Source organism: Phaethon aethereus, assembly GCF_964289735.1.
Source record: "Phaethon aethereus genome assembly, chromosome: 6".
Taxonomy (NCBI): domain Eukaryota; kingdom Metazoa; phylum Chordata; class Aves; order Phaethontiformes; family Phaethontidae; genus Phaethon; species Phaethon aethereus.
This window is the reverse complement of record NC_138580.1, coordinates 13267351-13286255: the sequence shown is the minus strand read 5'-3', so window position 1 is coordinate 13286255 and position 18905 is coordinate 13267351. Positions and strand designations below refer to the sequence as shown.

General features: G+C 39.1%; 1 protein-coding gene across 1 annotated transcript in view; it reads left to right on the top strand.

Annotated features, from left to right (window-relative positions):
• SLC49A4 (solute carrier family 49 member 4) overlaps positions 1-18905 on the top strand; it is a gene marked incomplete at both ends in the record, with an annotated part of 64672 nt that overhangs the window by 15033 nt on the left and 30734 nt on the right. The window contains 2 exons of the mRNA XM_082001726.1: positions 4486-4579; positions 18475-18743. Of these exons, the coding sequence (XP_081857852.1) occupies positions 4486-4579; positions 18475-18743 (363 nt within the window). The remainder of the gene's footprint in view (positions 1-4485; positions 4580-18474; positions 18744-18905) is intronic.

Genomic DNA, 18905 nt, shown 5'->3' with positions numbered 1-18905 from the left:
GATGCTTGAGCTAGAAGGGCGTCGCTCTCCGTGGGTCTGTAGGAACTGGGGCTGCTGCTGGCCTCAGCCTGGACGGGATGCACAGGGTGCTCGCTGCCACTAGACAGCAGAAGTAGAAACTTTCACTTCTTGACCTGAAGACAGTTTTGATGAGAACGTATGTTTTGTGTGAGTAAGGATTTGCGCTTTTTTACACTAAGTCACGTGTTTTAAGATGTTTTATTGTAACGGGTGACTGCCAGGTGAGAGAAGGAATGGCCATACTTCTCAAAAGCTTACAAAAGCGTTAAATAGTTGTTAATCATGTTCTTCTGGATGACAAACTGACAATGTATAAATAATTGGAATCAGGAGCTCATTGTAGCTGTACAACATCTTTTATTAAACTGGGCATAATAAATCGCTTAACTGGCTTACAAGTCAGTAATGCAGCGTGTGTGGGGGGAAGAATTTTCTTTTCATGTACTTTAAAAGGTACCTTGGAAGTAAGGCATGCTGGAAGAGTTGTACAGGGTGCAACACCCATGTATTGGATGTTACAGCTTGATGTTATGTTGAGGGCGAGGGAGCTGAAGAGCTGCTGGGTGCCACCGGTGGCAGCTGCCTCCCACTCCGGTGTAAGACCATGTTGTGGTGTGTTGGGTTTTGCTCATTTTCTCTGTTGGGCTGTGGGTGGTGAGGGGCTTTGGATTCATCACACTGTATGGGTTGCTGCAGCAGCTGCCTTCCCAGCAGAGAGAAAAGGAAACGAGTGTGCCAGCTAGAAATGTCCCAGGGGCCAGGTCCGGTCAGCATATCCTGCCAGCGCAGGTAAACATTAAGGTTTACTAGTGCAGCATGGTCTTCGCTGGATTAAAAGTCTGTGTTTTGCGAGAGAGTGAAGAGGATTTTGGGTTGAGAGTTTGTGTTAAATCTCTAGTAGTGGCAACAGTTTGGAGGTAGTTGTTTTCAAAAGAAAGAAAAACCAGCAAATGCAGCGTGGGCTGCTGAAGTCGTACAGCAGACTGTGTTATTAGCCACAGGATAGTTAGAGTTGAACAATATTGGCTGTTTTTCTCATAAATGATAATTAATATTTATTTTTATTACTGACTCAATTTTTGCTGCTAGCTCGGAGTTTTCTGTTACTGTGAATGACGTTTGGCCATTCTGAGTGTGGCCACACTTCGCTCAACAGTCAGTGCCACCTGTGGGGCCCAGAAACCTCCTGCAAGAGCAGGGTGGAAATGAGCAGCTCATGAGAAAGGCTCTGAAGGCTAGAAAACTTCCTCCATTGGCAGAAAATCCCTTTTAGGAAGTTTCTTCCCTTTCCTGCTGTGTGTCAGAAACCTCTGATAGAAGGCAATTGGAAACTGGATGATGAATCAGTTACCGGTTGCATTTACAGGGTAAAATTAATGAAGTTAATTACACCTGCTCAAAGTCTTTGTTGTGTGAATTACTTAGATCGTTTAACATAGACAAACAATTTCTTGCAGAGTTCACAGGCTTTTTTTTGTTTCAGGCTTGGTTGGTTACTTTGGTCTATTGTCCCCATGATGCATGCTGCTATCTGAAACACTCTGGGGTGCACCCTTTGGAGAAATACACGATGTCCAATTCAGATTAAGGGCCACTGCAATGTTCAAAGCAAAAAAACAAAAAAACCAAAAACTGGAATAATTATAAAAATACTATTAAAGACTAATCTCTAACAAAGATGAAAAGGAGGATAGATTCAGAGAGTTAAAATGTAAAGCAAAATAAAAGGGGAAGGCGCTTAGAGGGTAGAACTACATCATTTAATTAGCAAAGACAATGTCTAGTATGCTGCTTGTCTGACAGTCTTTTACATGTTCACTTTGGCGTCATCATTTTCAACATGCAGCTTTAACAGAAGGAATTTTTAAGGGTGTGTTTACATGTTAAGCTGGGAAAAAAAAAAGGCCTGAGAATAATCTGTGCAATCAAAACACTTAAAAGAGGTACATTACAGTGTGTAGTATTCAAGTTGAGGACTTCAAAGAATCTTCAGAGAGATCAAACATACTTGATTGTGAGGCTCTAACTGATAATTTTATTTTAAAATTACCTGGCATGTAAGATTGACATGAAAGATAAGCCTAAATTTAGGGCTGGGGGAAAACTTTGGCATCCAATTCAATTTTCACCAAATTGCATGTTGTTTTTCTTAGGAAACTTTGCTGGAGATTTAAATTAAAACGTTTTCTTGATTTATGTATTTTGGTTTTGGGATTTTTTTCAAAAATGAAAAATCATATATAAGTTTTTTTATTTGGAAACACTCCTCATGTGTTCTGTGGCGATTTAAACTTAAATTTCTATACGATACAAGCCCAGGGCAGAGAAGTAAAGGAGTATCTGGCCTGTGGCGCCCCGTAAGCAGGAGCTTCCAGGCTGGCTGTCCCTGTCCTTGTGTCTCCTGAAAGGCAGATCGTATTGTGTTTTGTGAAATATAATTCAAAAAGACCCTGATTTACATGGAAAATAAGAAGGTGATATACATTACTAGAGCTTTCCTGAAACATTGCAACAGCATTTCCAAATGGAAAACTGCAGATTTTTCAGTTAAAAGACTTGTGTTTTGATTTTCTGTCAATAACATTCTAATTCTCATTGCATACAAGTTCTCATTATGCACAAAAGCAATGCTAACAGAGATTCATTTCCCAGGAGAAAAGGCAAAAGCATCATGTATGCGATCCTGATACAAATAATTACCCCCACAACATATGCAGTATGGTAATGTGGGGTTAAGCATGGCATGAAGGCTCATGTGGTGGCCCGGCAAACATGAAGAACAATAGGATTTTGAACAGATGTATTACCTGGGAATTTAGTTAGGGTGCTCCGAACACGCACACTTGAAAAACCAGTTTAACAGCAACAAGTGCTGGTTGAGCAGAGAGTCAAACAAGCAAGTCTGGGCAGGCATTGGAAATCCTTCAAGGAAACAAATATTCTTGGCTGATGATACTTCTCCAGGGCATCAGGGGAGTTGCAAGACTGCAGGTTGCATTCCTTTCGTTAATGACTGAGCCATACCAAAGGAAGTCATACTTCTATTTCAGAAAACCTGTAGCATTAACTTATTTTTGTTTGGGTTGTCTTGGGCTAGGTTGATTGAGAGAGGAGCTGTCTTTGGTTTGGACTGTGCAGTGTCCAGCACAAGGAGTTGCATGCCTGTGAGTGAGGTTTGCCAAGAGCTGTTGCAATGAGAGCAAAGTCATGTCATGTCCTCTAAAATTACATTTTGATAAAATACATGCTCTAAAACCCCCATAAAATTCACATGGAGACAAAAAATTTAATGTGACTACTGGTTGAATTGTACTGATTACAGGAGTCATTAACATAGAGGGAGTTCTTCTTTGAAAATTGGCAGTTTTAGAAAGAATCAAAAGTCGTTTGTTTGTTAGGTGAGTTATCATAGGGACCTGTTCTTTTTCCATCTGTGTTTTGGGTAGTTACTAGTTTTACCTAAAAATTAGAGATACTGCATGTTTGTCATCATTTAATTGTTTTTATTATGTTCTGCCAAGAACATGGAAGCACTTTATGTTTGCTGTGAAATCGTTTCAAGTTTTACAACTTCACAGATATAGACTGTATCAGCTGTTTTTAATGGTGCATATTTATGATTTTGCTGTTGACAAGATTCTGGAGGTTAAGCCCCTCAGCTATCACCGTTCTCTTTCTGTGAGCTGCTGATGGAAACACCTTAACAGCAGCAAGTAAACTGCAGGCAAAAGGAATTGCAGCGCTAAGATAAAGTTGTTCTCATCTAAGTGCTTCGCAGTTGAGAATTGTAGTATGAGGAAAAAACATATTCAAGGAATGAGTCAATTGTAGCTTTTTTTGTAATGCACTATATTTACAACCTCTGACAATTTGAGCTGAGCGCAGCAAAAACCTGGCCTAATTACAAGGGCTGCAAAGAAATGCTTGCTCTTTTTTCCCCCGAATAAATAGTTATTTCTTCAGGATGAAATGCAGATCTGCATTATGAAAGAAAACAATAACAGTGCTGAGTCTGCACTCATTAAGTCGTTGGAAAAGAATGGACAAGTGCAGATTTTTCTTTGGATCTACCTAGATTTCAAAACCACACTGGAACATATTCCCTGATGTTTCTAATTCTAAAGGAAATATTGTACATTTTGATGATGATGATGCTTTTATTATCACTTTTCACTTCTAAGAACGTCTGTAAGATTTTGGGTACAGTCCTGTGTGAGAGAATGCCAAGAGTAAGCCTTTGTAATTCTGGAGTATGAGTATAGAAAATAACACAGGATTTCATAGTGTGTCTGTAACTCATTGTCGTGGTTTAGCCAGCACCACAGTGTTTATTATTTGAGATATTTACTTCTTCTGTGAGACTGCATGTAAATATCTATATATATATATTTAGGCAACTTTTTTTTTTTTTTTTTGCAACATTGCTGACTTAACTTGTAAAATACTGTTGTTTTTTCATCTTAGGTCTGAGGGTAACTGTGTTACTAACATCATCCCTCATGGTATTGGGAGCTGGCCTGAGATGTGTTCCAGTTTCAGACCTAGAAATTAGGAAGAAGTAAGTGAATTAGTTGTTTTTGATATACATATTTTATATTCTCTGCTAATGTAATTTTTGCTGCTACTTCAAAGAAATATTAATACAAATTTTCTGTATGAATTTGATATGCCATATGTTTCTTGTGTGGATGTGGGCTTATGTGCTTCTTTGCTTCATAAGTGAATTTTTCTAGTCCTTCTTCTACATAGTATCTGAAGAGCAGAAAGCTCTTTCCAAACTTGAGTTAATGAAGCCTCACCCCATCCTACATAACTAATATTAATCTGTTTTGCAAACAAGGAAGCAGAGATGTAGAGAGGTTCACAAACTGGCCCAAGATCACACAGGGAGCCATGCCACAAACCCCAGAAATATGTAATTTGTATGCAAATCTTAAATAATTAGTTTGTGTTTCTCATCTTGGATGTATGGGATCGTGCAGTGAGACACATGAATTTATACAAAATGGCCTTTTTCATGTAGTCTCTTCCAGTCTGCATTCCCAAGTAGTCTTGTACTTTCTCTGTGGTTGAAATGAACGCCTTCTGTACACATGCAATTTAAGAGTCTGCGATAGAGACAGATTCCTTCCTAATAATCACACAGTCCAAACTATTCAATTGTCCTGTCAACATATCTTGAACCTGGGAATCCTCAGTAAGTACAGGAGTCGCACTCGTTGTGTGCAGCCAGGCAATATGGATCACTTCTTGTTCACTTGTCTTTGTTTTGCCTTTCATGATGAAGCAGGAAGGCATACAAGCATTACTACGTTTTTCTGCTACTTTAAAAACAGTAGTGGCACTAGATCTTCAGTAGTTATGCTTGCATAATATGTAAGCATTAAGGAAAAAAAGCATTTATAAAAGGTTTTTATGTGTTGTTTTCCCCTTGAACTGTAGTCAACTTCGAGGCAGTCCTTGTATTATTTCAGCAAATTCCTTTTTTTTTTTTTTTTCTTCCCCTTAGTATTGCTTACCCTGGAAATCAGTTCAGAAACATTTAAGTTGAGAAAGCAAATGGTGTGAAGTATGAAGTAGAAGGCAGGTGACTGAATATCATGGATTTAAAAAAAGGAAGGGGTTCACAGGCCTGAGAATGTGATAAATGCATTGATTGTAAAACTAGCCCCAATCAGGAGTAAGTAGGTAGTATGTAATGACTGGCTTAGTAAACTAAGTGCAGTGTGATGAGTAGGGGCTGCCATTTCAGGCCTTAGATGCTTAGTGAGCGTATAAGGAAACCCAAGGTGCTCCAGATGTTAGTTGCCAACAGCATTGCCCCTTTCAATGTGGCGTTCAAGGACTTTGTGAGCAGGGCAGGCTGAACTAACCGTATTGTGCTACAGTTGACAGTGACCCTTTCTATTTAAGATAAAAATGCATTATTAAGGAAGAGCTATCCTCATTGTGCCCTTGTTTTACCTTTTCTCAAGATGCTAGGGGTTCATCTGTTATGACCAATATTGGATTAAATATAAATATCTTTTAAATGGGCCAGATGGTTTAAATACAATGAAACATGGTGTCTTATGTTGCTTTTAATTTATGATTTATGCCATAAGCTGCCCGAGGCTTTACCAAAGCAAGGATGAAGACTGTAAGAAACCGACAAGAAATTCCGAAATGAGATTTAGATGTGAAATATCATATGGGGAGTGGGAAGGAGAGTTTCCACATGCTTTGATCACCTTTAAACAAGGTTTTCCAATGTAACGGCAGTGAGGGGACCTGGGAGAAGGGTGAAATAAATGCTTAAGAAGAAACATTCAAAGAACAACTTCTTTAACTGGGGAAAGAAAGGCTGTGGACCGTATAGTCTGATGAGATGTATAAAATATAATGATACATTTTATTGAAAACCATATAGAAAAAAAAAATGAGCAGAATCCTAATTGAAAAGATTACTTATTTCATTTATTCATGCTGCGACAGTATGCATCATCTCCAGCTGAAACAGATAAATTTGCTTACTTAGTGTACTCCAAACAAAGACATTTCCAAGAATTTACCTGGGGAAGTAGCTTGATCTTTTTACACAGTTTGATTAAAAATCTACAGAGAATTAATTATAACTGTGTGAAGCAAAAGGATGGTTTTCAACGAAGATTTCTTGAGACATTGTAAATACTTGTATACACTGTGCAATATTGTACCAGGTAACTTGTATTGTTTTGAGGGCTAAGACTGAAGGCAAATTTTTATCAATTACTTGAAGCATGATGCCAAATAAAATAATATTTTTGAGATGAGCATTACTGCTTAATGCATTAGCAACAATTGGCTGAACACTAAACTATGTGCTTATTCTGTGTATATGCTTTAATATGACAGTTTGAACATTACAGAGCCAGTCAGATGGACAAGATCACACACAAGCTAATATTGGAGCATTGCAGAATCCAGTGTAACTGGCATTTCTTTAAATGCTTTTGCATGTTTTTTAATGTGTTCCTTCAGTCCCTGAATGATCTGCAGTAATATACTGAAGGATTTTCGTGGGACAATTATGTTGGATTTAAGATACATAAAATTACAAGAATATTCATGAAGTTTGTCAGATTTAGGGCTTTTTCTACTTTGTAGCTTTCTCTCTGCTCCCTAAGCTCTTGTGATTTAACATTAAGGAGACCTACTAAAGCCCATCACCTATCAGAGCAATCACAGATGTGAGCAAATCACTGTTAAGACTGACATTTAATCCTTACTGCTTTATGCTCCTTATCTCATACAGACCTGTAATATCGAAGTGTGTTCTTAAGCTCCTTTCTAGTCTGTAATTATTCTTTTGACTCTAGCGTGGAATAGCAAACTAAGACTATCTCCAGCTCCCCAAGTCATGTTTTAAACACAAACCTTAACCTCTGTTTTCAGTTCATTTGATGCCCATGTATGTGTTTGACTTGTATGAGGGAGAATTCAGGTTGCACATTTGAGTGTGTCTCTTGAAGCAGCTGTTCCTTATGGTGATTTTTCATTCTCTGCCAGCATGACCTAAAACCGTACTGGGAGTCCATGCCAGAACCTCATAAATTCAGTGAAGGCTGAAGTGGGAGTGCATGGCAAAGATATGGAAGTACGGATTTGTGTGTGAGATTGAGGAACCAACCTATACATCGACTAGTAAAGTCCCTCTCCCATACACATACGCTCTTACTTACCTGCTTTCCTTCCCAGCCCACTAACCTGTTAGTTATGTATGTATTGTACAGATAAGGAGGTTAAAGAGAATTTTTCTTATGTACCACATACTTCTGGGTTTGTCAGATGTGCCAGATATGTGACAGTGAACTTGACTTTTAAAGGCCTCAAACCATTATTGCTTTCTAAGTGTTATGAAAACCTCATCTGCAACACCTGTTTTTTTCAGTTCATAGTTAATGTAAATTATATAGAACATAAAAAAAAGAGGTTATCAAATTGTATTGTTCCTGAGCTTGTACCTTCTTCCCTTCCCTGAAGGTTACAAGAGCATCGCTAGAGCTTTTTGCCTGCATTTTGCCCAGTCCTTCCCTTTTTGACTACTGCTTGACACTGAGTGAATGTTTTCGTTGGGCTCTCTTAGAATTTGATTATTTTATCCTGAACATTACTAGGAGGCCACTTTTTAATAGACAAAATCAGGATTGGTTGGTTGTTTTCCCCATGTAACACTTAATAGTTATCTTGTATTCTATGTTTAGGGGTAGATTTACATACAGCTTAAGTCTTCCATATGGTTGTAAAACAGTACACCTAGGCAAAAAGCTGTATGCACTGAAATGTATAAGAAATAAATAAATGATGAAATTGGCCCATAGCATAAATCTGTGACTTTTGAGCCTGACTGTGTGGTGTAAGACTTCTTAAAATGTTTTGAAACACAGCTTAATTAAAGACATGAAAATAAAGGATGTAACATAATTTGTCATTTGTATTGAATATATTAATTAAGCAATTTATTAGAATTTAGTATGCTGTGGGCTGGTAGGGTTTGGCCTTCACATTAGATTTCACAACAGAGAAGTAGTTATTGAGGACCTTGAGTCACGACAGTGAGAGGGTGCTCCTTGGCAGTAAGTATCATTAAAACATTTGCTGGGGAGCCAGCAAAACAGCAACACAGCAAATGACAGTGGGAACAGGAGTGGTTGTTTCCAAAGTCATTTATGGGGGACACATTGGTACTTGGTAGTTCCTGTGAAAAGACTTTTTCTTTAATAATACCACTTAGCAGGCAAAAAACTTCAAAAACCTTTTAGATATATTGATGTTAACTTTTTCCCTTTTTTATATTTGTAGATTTGCCCTTACCACATCTTTGGTACATTTTGTTTCTATTAGCTAGTTGCAACCTAGTTTGTATGAAGTATTTTATTCTTGTTAGATCCGTTCTTTAATAGCTCCACATTTTCCCTTTTTCATCCCTGAAAGCCTAAAGAATGACATGGGATCATCTCATTATTTGTCTTTCCTGATCCTAAAATGACCATAAGCCACCATTGTCATGCATGAAAAATGCAAAGGGACACCTCAGAAGAGGTAATTCAGTAAAGAAATTACATGTTAGGAATCTCATATTCCCTGGCAACACAGAACACACTTCTGTGCTTAAAAAACCACCCCAAACTGGTGCAGCTGTGGAGAAGAGGGATGAAAATGTTCCAAAGAATGAAAAGAGCCTTTTAGCAGAGGATGGTAGAGAACCTGCCTGTAAAAAGTAAAGACAGAGAGGGATGCATGTTGTGTACTCCCTAACTCACTGGGGAAGAGAAATGAAAAAAGTATTTAATCTAAAGCGTGGTTCTGGGAGTAAAAAGATGCATAAACATACCTGTTGTATGCTGTAGCTCAGTGAGTGTAGGAGGAAGACGTTAAGATTAAGCACTCTCCTGATGCTGGTGGCACTTGCTGGTTTGTGCTTCAGCTGCAGTGCTGGGAAAGGCTGAGTTGGGTTAATCCGTAGTAAAAAAAAAAAAAAAAAAAAAAAGAGGCAAGTGGGGGGAAAAGGAAACAAGGCATTCATGGGTAGATTCTCAGGGGGAATATTTAATTTTTATACCTCTGTAACTTAACAGTTTAGCTTGTTTTTATTACCTCCACCAGCTTCATCTTGTACACAGGTTTTATTTTTTAACCTCTGCTCCAAAGCTGCTGCTTTAGATGAGAGGTCCTGTGAGTTGTTCCTAAGTGTCCACAATTTTTTCTTGCTTCGCTTCTTGGTCGATGGCAGCGGTGGATTTGGTAGGTGGTTAAGTGTCCCTCTGGCTGCCCTGCCACTGCCCGAGCTGTGCGTCCCGTGATGCACCGGCAGCCTCTGGTCAGCGCTGCCGCTTCGGCGGCAGCCAAGGTGGCTTCTCCCTCCGCTGAAGCAGCCTTAGCGGCAACAAACGCTCCTTCCTCTTGCTCCTGTGCTGGGTTTCGGCCGTGGCACTGTGGGTGTCATCTGCCTTCCCCAGCCATGGGGGTGACTGCTGAATTAGCAATTTACAGACTCTGTGTACATTCTTGGAGTGGTAAATCCAGTAGATATATTAAAGGAAACTCTGAAATCTCAGAATGGGCTTGGTATTGCAGCAATATTTAATGGGCAGCATTTCTATAAGGCTTCAGCTGGTATAAGCCTATGCTGGAAGGGAAGAGAATTTATATTCTTTGTGGGATATTTAGTGCCGTCTCCTATAATGGCAGGTGTTATCCTCAGCTATAGTAAACTTTTAATTTTTTTAATCGTATTGAACTCTGCCTTAGTCTTGTGACTCATTCTCTTGGCTAATTTCTGTCCTTAAAGAAGAATTCACATTAATTGAATTTATATTGAAATTGCTGGATCATAATCAAAATATCTTCTTGCTCCTTCCCTGAAAAATTGTGTGGGAGTATTTAAATAGGTCTTGTTTATCCCATTCCCTAAGTTGCTGTATGTCCTCTATGTTCCTACTCTTTTACTAAAAAATCCTACCTAGGACCTATCTTGTGCTAAGTAGTCTCCATCAGCTATCTCCCATGGCAGCCCTGATAGCAGCCAGTCCTGGTGCCCTTTCCTGATAACTTGTTTCAGTACGTTTTGCCTCATTAGCCCATAATGTAATTGCCTGCTTTGTGTTTACAGCAATGCTGTTTATTTTGGCTCTGTTCATATTTGATCAGCGTGTCCTCCATTTAGTGTTGCTTTAAACATGTCTTTTAATAATGGCTATGTGGAATGGGTTGGCTTTCAAAGAAAAAAAAGGAAAAAAAAAAAAAACAAAAAACTTTTAGTTAAAAAGAAAGCCAAAACGAAGTTTTGATTTCACGTGCCCTCATACTTTAAACTTGGATAGCGCTTTAAGTGAAGAAACCTTCTTCTCAGCCGTGTGACAGCTGTGATGGCCACACAATAACATGGCATGATGCTGTGAGTGAATTTGTCACCGTACAGCCAGGGCTGTACGCCCACCTTGTCCCTTTCCTCAGTCAGGATGTCTGATGGAGATGTCAGAGTCTTGGGCCTGAGATTGCCACTTCCTCTTCTTGCAAATCCCTGTCTCTCTCTTGGCAGCTTCTCAGTAATAATAATTTTGGAGTAACTCTGCTTTTCCAATCCTTTTAAATTTAAAACCAAAACTCACTGTTTTTCAGACGATTGCAAATGTGTTTGCTGTTTTCTTTAAGAGTGAGAGAAGAGGCATGAGGCTGGGATGCCTTGGAGATGCTATGATGCTTTCTAAGTCTGCTCCCATAATGATGTGACCAACTGTGCTGAGGCCATGGTTTGCACAGTGAGTGAAACGTGAGCCCAGTTCCTGACGAAAATGGTAGACAGTACATTTTCAAAAGTTTTTCTCTTTTCTTTTTCACTTTATTGCTGGAGATAATGTACCACACTCAGGCTTTCTGCTTCTCATAATTTTTCTTACTGATGGGGAAAAACAGCTTTAAATTATTCCAGATATCAATGGTCATGTGCATCAAAAACAAGCTAAAAAATGCTCATGGCCTCAATCCATGAATATCCAGAAGGCATAAAGCTTTTGTAGTATAAATATATCATTTAATGAAAATATTCAAAGGAAGTACATTTCCGTGAAATTCATGTTTCAGAATGTTATGTTTAATAGATTAATTAATTGCTTTACCCAGAGGGATCTTCCTTTCCAGACATAGAGCCTTATTGCACTCTCTTTGGGTTATGAACAGGACAGCATTTGCATCGGGTTCTCCCCATACTCTGTAGCAGTGAATTGCTGTAAAGCATGAATTTGACCTCCCTAATTCTATCTTTGCCTTAAAAAGAACCTGAAATGGTTCCACTTAATAGAGGGTTCTTTTGTTGTATTTATTTTTGTGAGCCTAAAAGAAAGGCTCTATCCTTTTCTAGTAACTTGATTGTGAAAAATCAGAGGTGGTTCTTTACAAAACTGGTATCAGTTCCCTCCGAGGTATATTATATGTCCTAATGTATAATGTGGCTAAGTTTCATATTGCTTTTCCTGGGCAAGTAACTTGCATCATATATCAATGTAGACACTCTAGAATAGGAGGTATTTACTTGCTTTGTTGCCATGTAGTGAGGCTAAATTCAATAGTACTTGAAAAGTGCTCTGAAGCCCTCCAGTGGAAGGGTCTCTTTCATTTGCTTCCAGTAGTCCCCACAGTGAGCTAATCACTATATAAACTTATTTGTCTTCTAAATTAGCAGGAGTTGAACAATCCACTTCTTTCAATAAGTGAAAATGTCAAGCATGTGAAAGAAAAATCAGCCATTCATTTCTGTAAAACATTAACTTCTTTATCCAGAATCCCCTTTTTGTTGTTTAATTGTTAGGATCAGCAATTAATCTACTAAACTTTTCGAGACCAAGAGGCATGCTCCAGCGCTGTCTTCAGGCAGCAGCAGGCTAGCGCTCTCAGCAACTTTGTTGTTCCTCACACTTTGCCAAATAGCGGTAAAACTAAATTGCCAATTTTTTTTCATTGCACTTTTGTAGAAGTTTGAATAGTGACTAAGTGGTCAATTCATATATCAGCTGGTAGGAAAAACATGGTAAAAGTTTAAGGGGGAAACAAACTGCACCAAAATCTTGTCTTCACAAGCCTCTTCAGATGAGCTTTGTTCCCTCCTAGGACCCAGAGGAACCTAGTTTCCCGGTTGACCAGGGACTCGTCTGAGGCTGGTAGAGAAAATCCGTGTTTAGAAAGTCAGAGCAGTGCGCTGGGGCTGATGGCCTCGCTCTTCCCCTGGGTTGCCTGCAGAAGAAAAGGTGAAAATGCTTTTTCCACTCTGCTAATCAGTGTTAAAATACTGATATGACTTCTCCAGTCCTAGCATTCCCAAAAGAAGTTCAATTAACACATCCTGGAACTGAGCTTTGGAGACTTTTTTAGCGTTGTGGTTTAAATTCGTTGTATTAAAAGTAATTTTTTGAGTAAGTCATTTTCCCTCTACTGCTGTCTTTGTTTCCCCATCTGAGTACGGAAACTAATGAGGTTTTCTTTCCTTTCAAATTTTCTTAAGTCCAGGCATGAGACATACTGTGGTAGAAACACTAAACGTCTGGGGTTTTTACGTAGAAAAAGTGTTTGTGTTACACGCAGCTTTTAAATAGCTTAACAAATCAAATACCTGACGGGACTGTGACAATGCATGAAAAGTTTCAAACCATACAGGGAGAATACAGAAAGCTGACTGTGAATGGAAGCTCTTTCCCATCTTAACTATATGGTATTATCAGCAATCACTAAAACCTTTTTCCTGTATAATTTCACTTTTTTTTCATACCCAGTTTGCTCAGTGATATTGTAATTTCAGCGTTTATAGCCTTACATGGGGTTTTTTTGTTGGTTTTGCCTGTTATGATATTGCAACAGTGACAGCAGGAAGCGAATAAAGCAGGTATAACCAGGTTACTTCTTAACACTCATATAAAGTCTTCTCTCAGGGAAGTGATAAAAACCATATAATTTAAGTTATTTATAATGTGATTTGACAAAAATTTAGAAAAGAGATGACAATATAGTACAAAAAGAGGTTTTCTTCTTTAATTTCTATTGTTATATTTGAACTATCTGTTGTTCTGTTTTTGCAATTCAGAGGCCAGTTAGGAAAAAATATGGTCTTTATTTTGTGCAAAGGGGGTATGTGTGTATATATGTGTCTGTATTAAATCTGTTTTATAAATAAAGATATACATAATATAAATCCATAAGTTATCCATTACTGTGATGCTATGGCACATTATATTTAGCACTGGCATTTATTACTAGTCCTCAGGTAAATTTTTTTTTTTTTTTTTTTTGGTAAAGGGCTTGTGTTCAACTGCAAATTACAAGTTTGGCAGAGCACACAATTTCATTAGCACAGAAATTTTTAAATGAGTCCCTGACCTGGCTTCTGAAATGATTAGAAATATAGATATTTTGGATAGATGTTTACTTCCCCGCTTTTGCTTTAAGCTAGACAGTCATCAATTATTTTGTAAGTCAGGGATGAATTTCTGGTGTCATTTTTTCCAATTTTCTCTTCCATGATTGTGATTAAAAAGCTTCCCACTCTCGTGTTATTTTCTATTATTTGAACTCAATAACTTTCTATTTTTGATACGTGAAAATAATTAGATGATGGTTGGATAAATAATGCATCTGAAGACAGAGCAGAGCTGGATAAATAATAGATGAAAATTACCCTGTTAGTGTAATAAGTTTGAAAAATATTTTTCCATCTGGGTAGGGTCCTCAGCTAAAGTTATTTTGTTAGCCCTTTTCTCAGGAAAGAGAAATCTTGTTGTGCAGAGTGAAACTGAAACAGTGACAGGGAAAAATGCCGTTGCTCTCTGCCCCTTTTCAGTAGTAGAAACAAGAAGAAAATTGGGGAGTAACAGAAACAAATGTCTCTTGGTGTTGGAGCAATTTTTAGCACTGATGGTGTACAAGGGGAGACTCCTATGGGCTGTGAGACGGAAACCGAGCGCGGCGATGATAAGACGTAACAAAGAGCAGAAAGTTACCAGTACTGCTGTGTTCCTGTTTCTCTGTCAGATGGAGCAGCTGCTACATATGTCTCCCGGAGTAGCAGCGTAGTAAATGCACTGAAGCACGTTCTGAATCTCTCGTCCCTGCCTCTCGTTTTCCCTCAGGGAAATGAGTTAAGGATATGTAGAGGAGCAATGCAAATAATCTTTTTCTCAGGAAAAAATAGCTTAATTCAAGTCAGTATTGGAGAACAGAAAATAAGATTTAGACTGTTATCATATGCAGAGACATTTGAGGTAGTAGGCTGTATATCTGTGGCAATTTAGTCTGAAAATACTGTTATTAACCACAACATGTTAGATTTGGAAAATTAAGCAATATGAAGATAAGAGATGCTTTACCCTGGATGATAATGTCAAGCTTAGTAAATGCCATAAATGCAGCTGGAAAGTCAAATCCATGAGAAGAGAGAGCACTCCAGGCAGGGCAAGGCAGGACAGAGAGCAGACAGGAGAACACCAACAGAAGAGACCTACAGAGACAAAAACTGGCTCTTTCTCTGAAAAAAAACTAAGACAGAAAGTAGTGTAGAATTAAAGTTCTGGATTAAGATATTACTTTCTTCCTTTGGATCTGCGAAGTAAAATTAAGATCTGTGCCTCCCTTGAGTGTAGAGGTCAGTTATAGAGCTTTATTGAGATGGTAGAGTTTGATAGGCATAATCTACATCTGAAGCGTGAGTACATATAATTCCCACAATATATGTATTAGGTTTTTTTCTTTGGTGGTTTCTTTGGGTTTCTTTACAAAACTTTTCTTCTTCTACCAGATGAAGTGCCTACATTCCCATAATCATTGCAGAAAAACTATTGTACTTTTTTCTTATTTTAGTGAGTTTTCTTTGCCCTTAGGATTTCAACAGAGTAGGCGTATTTGAATTAAAACAATATTATCATAGTGGTATAAGTGAACGAAAGTTATTAGTATGGCACCTATAGCTATAAGGGTGGACAGTTCAGTGGGTGAGGAATTGGTTGGATGATCGCATCCAGAGGGTAGTGGTCAATGGCTCAATTTCCAGATGGAGATCGGTGACGAGTGGTGTCCCTCAGGGGTCCGTATTGGGACCAGTGCTCTTTAATATCTTCATCAGTGACATAGGCAGTGGGATCGAGTGCACCCTCAGCACGTTTGCAGATGACCCCAAGCTGAGTGGTGCGGGTGACATGCCTGAGGGATGGGATGCCATCCAGAGGGACCTGGACAAGCTTGAGGAATGGGCCTGCGTGAACCTCATGAGGTTCACCAAGGCCAAGTGCAGGGTCCTGCACGTGGGTGAGGGCAACCCCCGGTATCAGCACAGGCTGGAGGATGAAGGGGTGAAGAGCAGCCCTGCCGAGAAGGACTTGGGGGTACTGGAGGATGAAAAGCTGGACATGAGCCGGCAACGTGTGCTCATAGCCCAGAAGGCCAGCTGTATCCTGGGCTGTACCCAAAGCAGCATGGCCAGCAGGTTGAGGGAGGGGATTCTGCCCCTCTGCTCCGCTCTGGTGAGACCCCACCTGCAGTGCTGTGTCCAGCTCTGGAGCCCTCAGCACAGGAGAGACATGGACCTGTTGGAGTGGGGCCAGAAGAGGCCACAAAGATGCTCAGAGGGCTGGAACAGCTCTGCTGTGAGGACAGGCTGAGAGAGTTGGAATTGTTCAGCCTGGAGAAGAGAAGGCTCCGGGGAGACCTTACTGCAGCCTGACAGTCCTTAAAGGGGGCTTATAAGAAAGATGGAGACAGACTTTTTAGCAGGGCCTGTAGTGATAGGACAAGGGGTAACGGTTTTAAACTAAAAGAGGGTAGATTTTGGCTAGATATAGGGAAGAAATTTTTCCCAGTGAGGGTGGTGAAACCCTTGCCCAGGTTGCCCAGAGAGGTGGTAGATGCCCCATCCCTAGAAACATTCCAGGTCAAGTTGGACGGGGCTCTGAGCAACCTGATCAAGTTGCAGATGTCCCTGCTCATGGCAGGGGGTTTGGACTAGATGACTTTTAAAGGTCCTTTCCAACACAAAAATTCTGTTTCTATGAAAGGTTGTCTTGTGGTAACACAGTTTTCCTGCATACAACAACAAAACCTCAATTTAAGCGTTAAATTCTCTTTGGAGCAAGAGGAAATACTAAAATAAAATCTTTATATGTTGTAGTAGTTACCTCACTTGCTACTGAAATGCAGTGTTTCTGGGGATGTAGCATAGCTCTGCAAATATCCTGGAACAGTTTAGGGTAAGTTTGAGAATAACTTACTGTAGCAAGATAAGTAGAATGAAAATACCAAAGTGCACAAGGATGCCTTGGTTTGTCCAAAATACACTGGGTTGGAGAGTAATAGTAAAGTATCCTCCAGAAAACTGTACCGTATTATTTAGATAGTGCATTATATTTATTTAAAAGTATTTAATTTTATTTTGTTGGGGGGCCCCTGTTTAACAAGCATTAAAAAGGCCTGACTGTGCCTTGGTGATGTCCATCTGAAGCACATCATGAACAAATAGTAATGAACTCTCTTCTCTCTATGTGAACTTAAAAAAAAAGAAAAAAAAAGTTGCAATTGCTTACATTTAGGAGTGGATATTACTTCTCTCCCAGCTCAGAAAGTGTTTCCTTTCAGATGGTTTGTAATAGCTTTTTCTTTTCTTCTGTGTATTTTCATAAATTTTGCTTAAAAAATTAATTTCTAATCCACTGAGAATCAGTAGCATCTCTTCCTTTTTATTGCAATCTAGCTTGTTAATTTGATAAAGAGTTTGTCAGCATTTATTTTGCATATTTTGTTCCTTTTTGTGCTTTAAAAAACTCCTGCTACACTGTATATTATTCAGCCATTTGTGGCTTGAAATACTGCCTAAACGCTAGCTTATGTTTGCCTGTTTTCAGGCCATAGCTTTTTACGTCTGAGAACTCAAGTCTTGCAGCAATAATATCGAGTTACTGCTATGCTTAGAAAAATGCCACCCATTTAAAAATATCATCTGCCACCATTTTATTGCACAATGGATGTATCTACTTTGGAGGGTGGCAGTGTTTTGTTTGACTCACTAGCTGGTTTTTAGACATGAGGTTTTTGTATAAATTCCAAAATGCTTTTGCCTTTCATGGCTGATCACTTTTTGGAAAAGTCAAAGTAGAAGGTTTCTGGCTGACCTCCACATGTAGAAGAGCCTTCAAAAAGTCTGTTCTGTATGTGCTCATTCTACTAATATTAAGCCAAAGTTTGTAGAGACTTCACTGCTTGGAAGTACTACCTCTGTTCTGTCACCAGTCTTATCTGTTAAATCCCAATGAGTGTTTGGGAGAAAAAAATGAGAAAAATCTGGGTTTGCTTGGCTGTTTCAGCAGTGTGTTGAGAATGGCCAGATTGCTGGAGAAGATGATTCTCTTGGAAACCTCAACAGCCCAGCCTCCTCATATGTAGGCGCATGGAGCTCATCTGAGTGTGTAAATAAAAATAAATAATGCAGTGAAAAAATATGCAGAGTATTTTGCTGAAGTGTTTCAATTTTGGATCTGCCATAACTAATTTAAATCTTCTGTTGGGATTTATGCAGGCAAGAGGTCAGGTTTAAGACTGTTGTAATTTAAAGCTTTCTTGCTACTACACCTTTTCTACTTTTATATCCTATCATTATATCTTTTTTCTGCAAAGAAGATACCTTTTATTCCCTCTTCCTTTCCTGCTTTGAAGAGAACATTTGCTTCTCCATTTATCTGAGGCAATGAGAACAGAGTAGCTCTGGATTCTTTAAATCAGTGTAATTGGGTTTCTTTTAGTGTATAGAATATCCTTTTTTTGCACAGGACTTTCATTTCTTTGTGCAGTTTCTCCATCTCCAGCACTCAATATCTTACATGCTTTTTTAACTTTAAAAAAGAAAAAATGAAAAAAAAGGCAAGCAATTGTCATCCAAATGACTGTGGTCTCTATTCTCTATTCCAGGCTGATTCATGGAGGGCAGCTGTTAAATGGCTTGGCGGGGCCAACTGTGATGAACGCAGCACCATTTCTTTCCACGACGTGGTTTTCTCCAGATGAACGTGCCACAGCAACAGCCATTGCGTCACTGCTCAATTACCTGGGTGCTGCTGGTGCGTTTTTAGTGGGACCTCTTGTAGTGCCATCTCCTAATGGAACGTCTCACCTCCCACTGCTATCACAGAGCAACACAGAGCACATCAAGGACCGCATTGAGGCTGTGCTGTATGCAGGTGTGGCTTAAAAAAAAATTTTTTTTTTAAGAAAAAAAAAATATATAAAAAGTTTACATACTTCTGTGTGTGTTTGGTACTTGTGAACCACTACCCTCTAGTGGCTGGTCTGCCCAGAAAACAGTTACTGACTGATGGAAAATACTGAAGTGGTAAACTGTT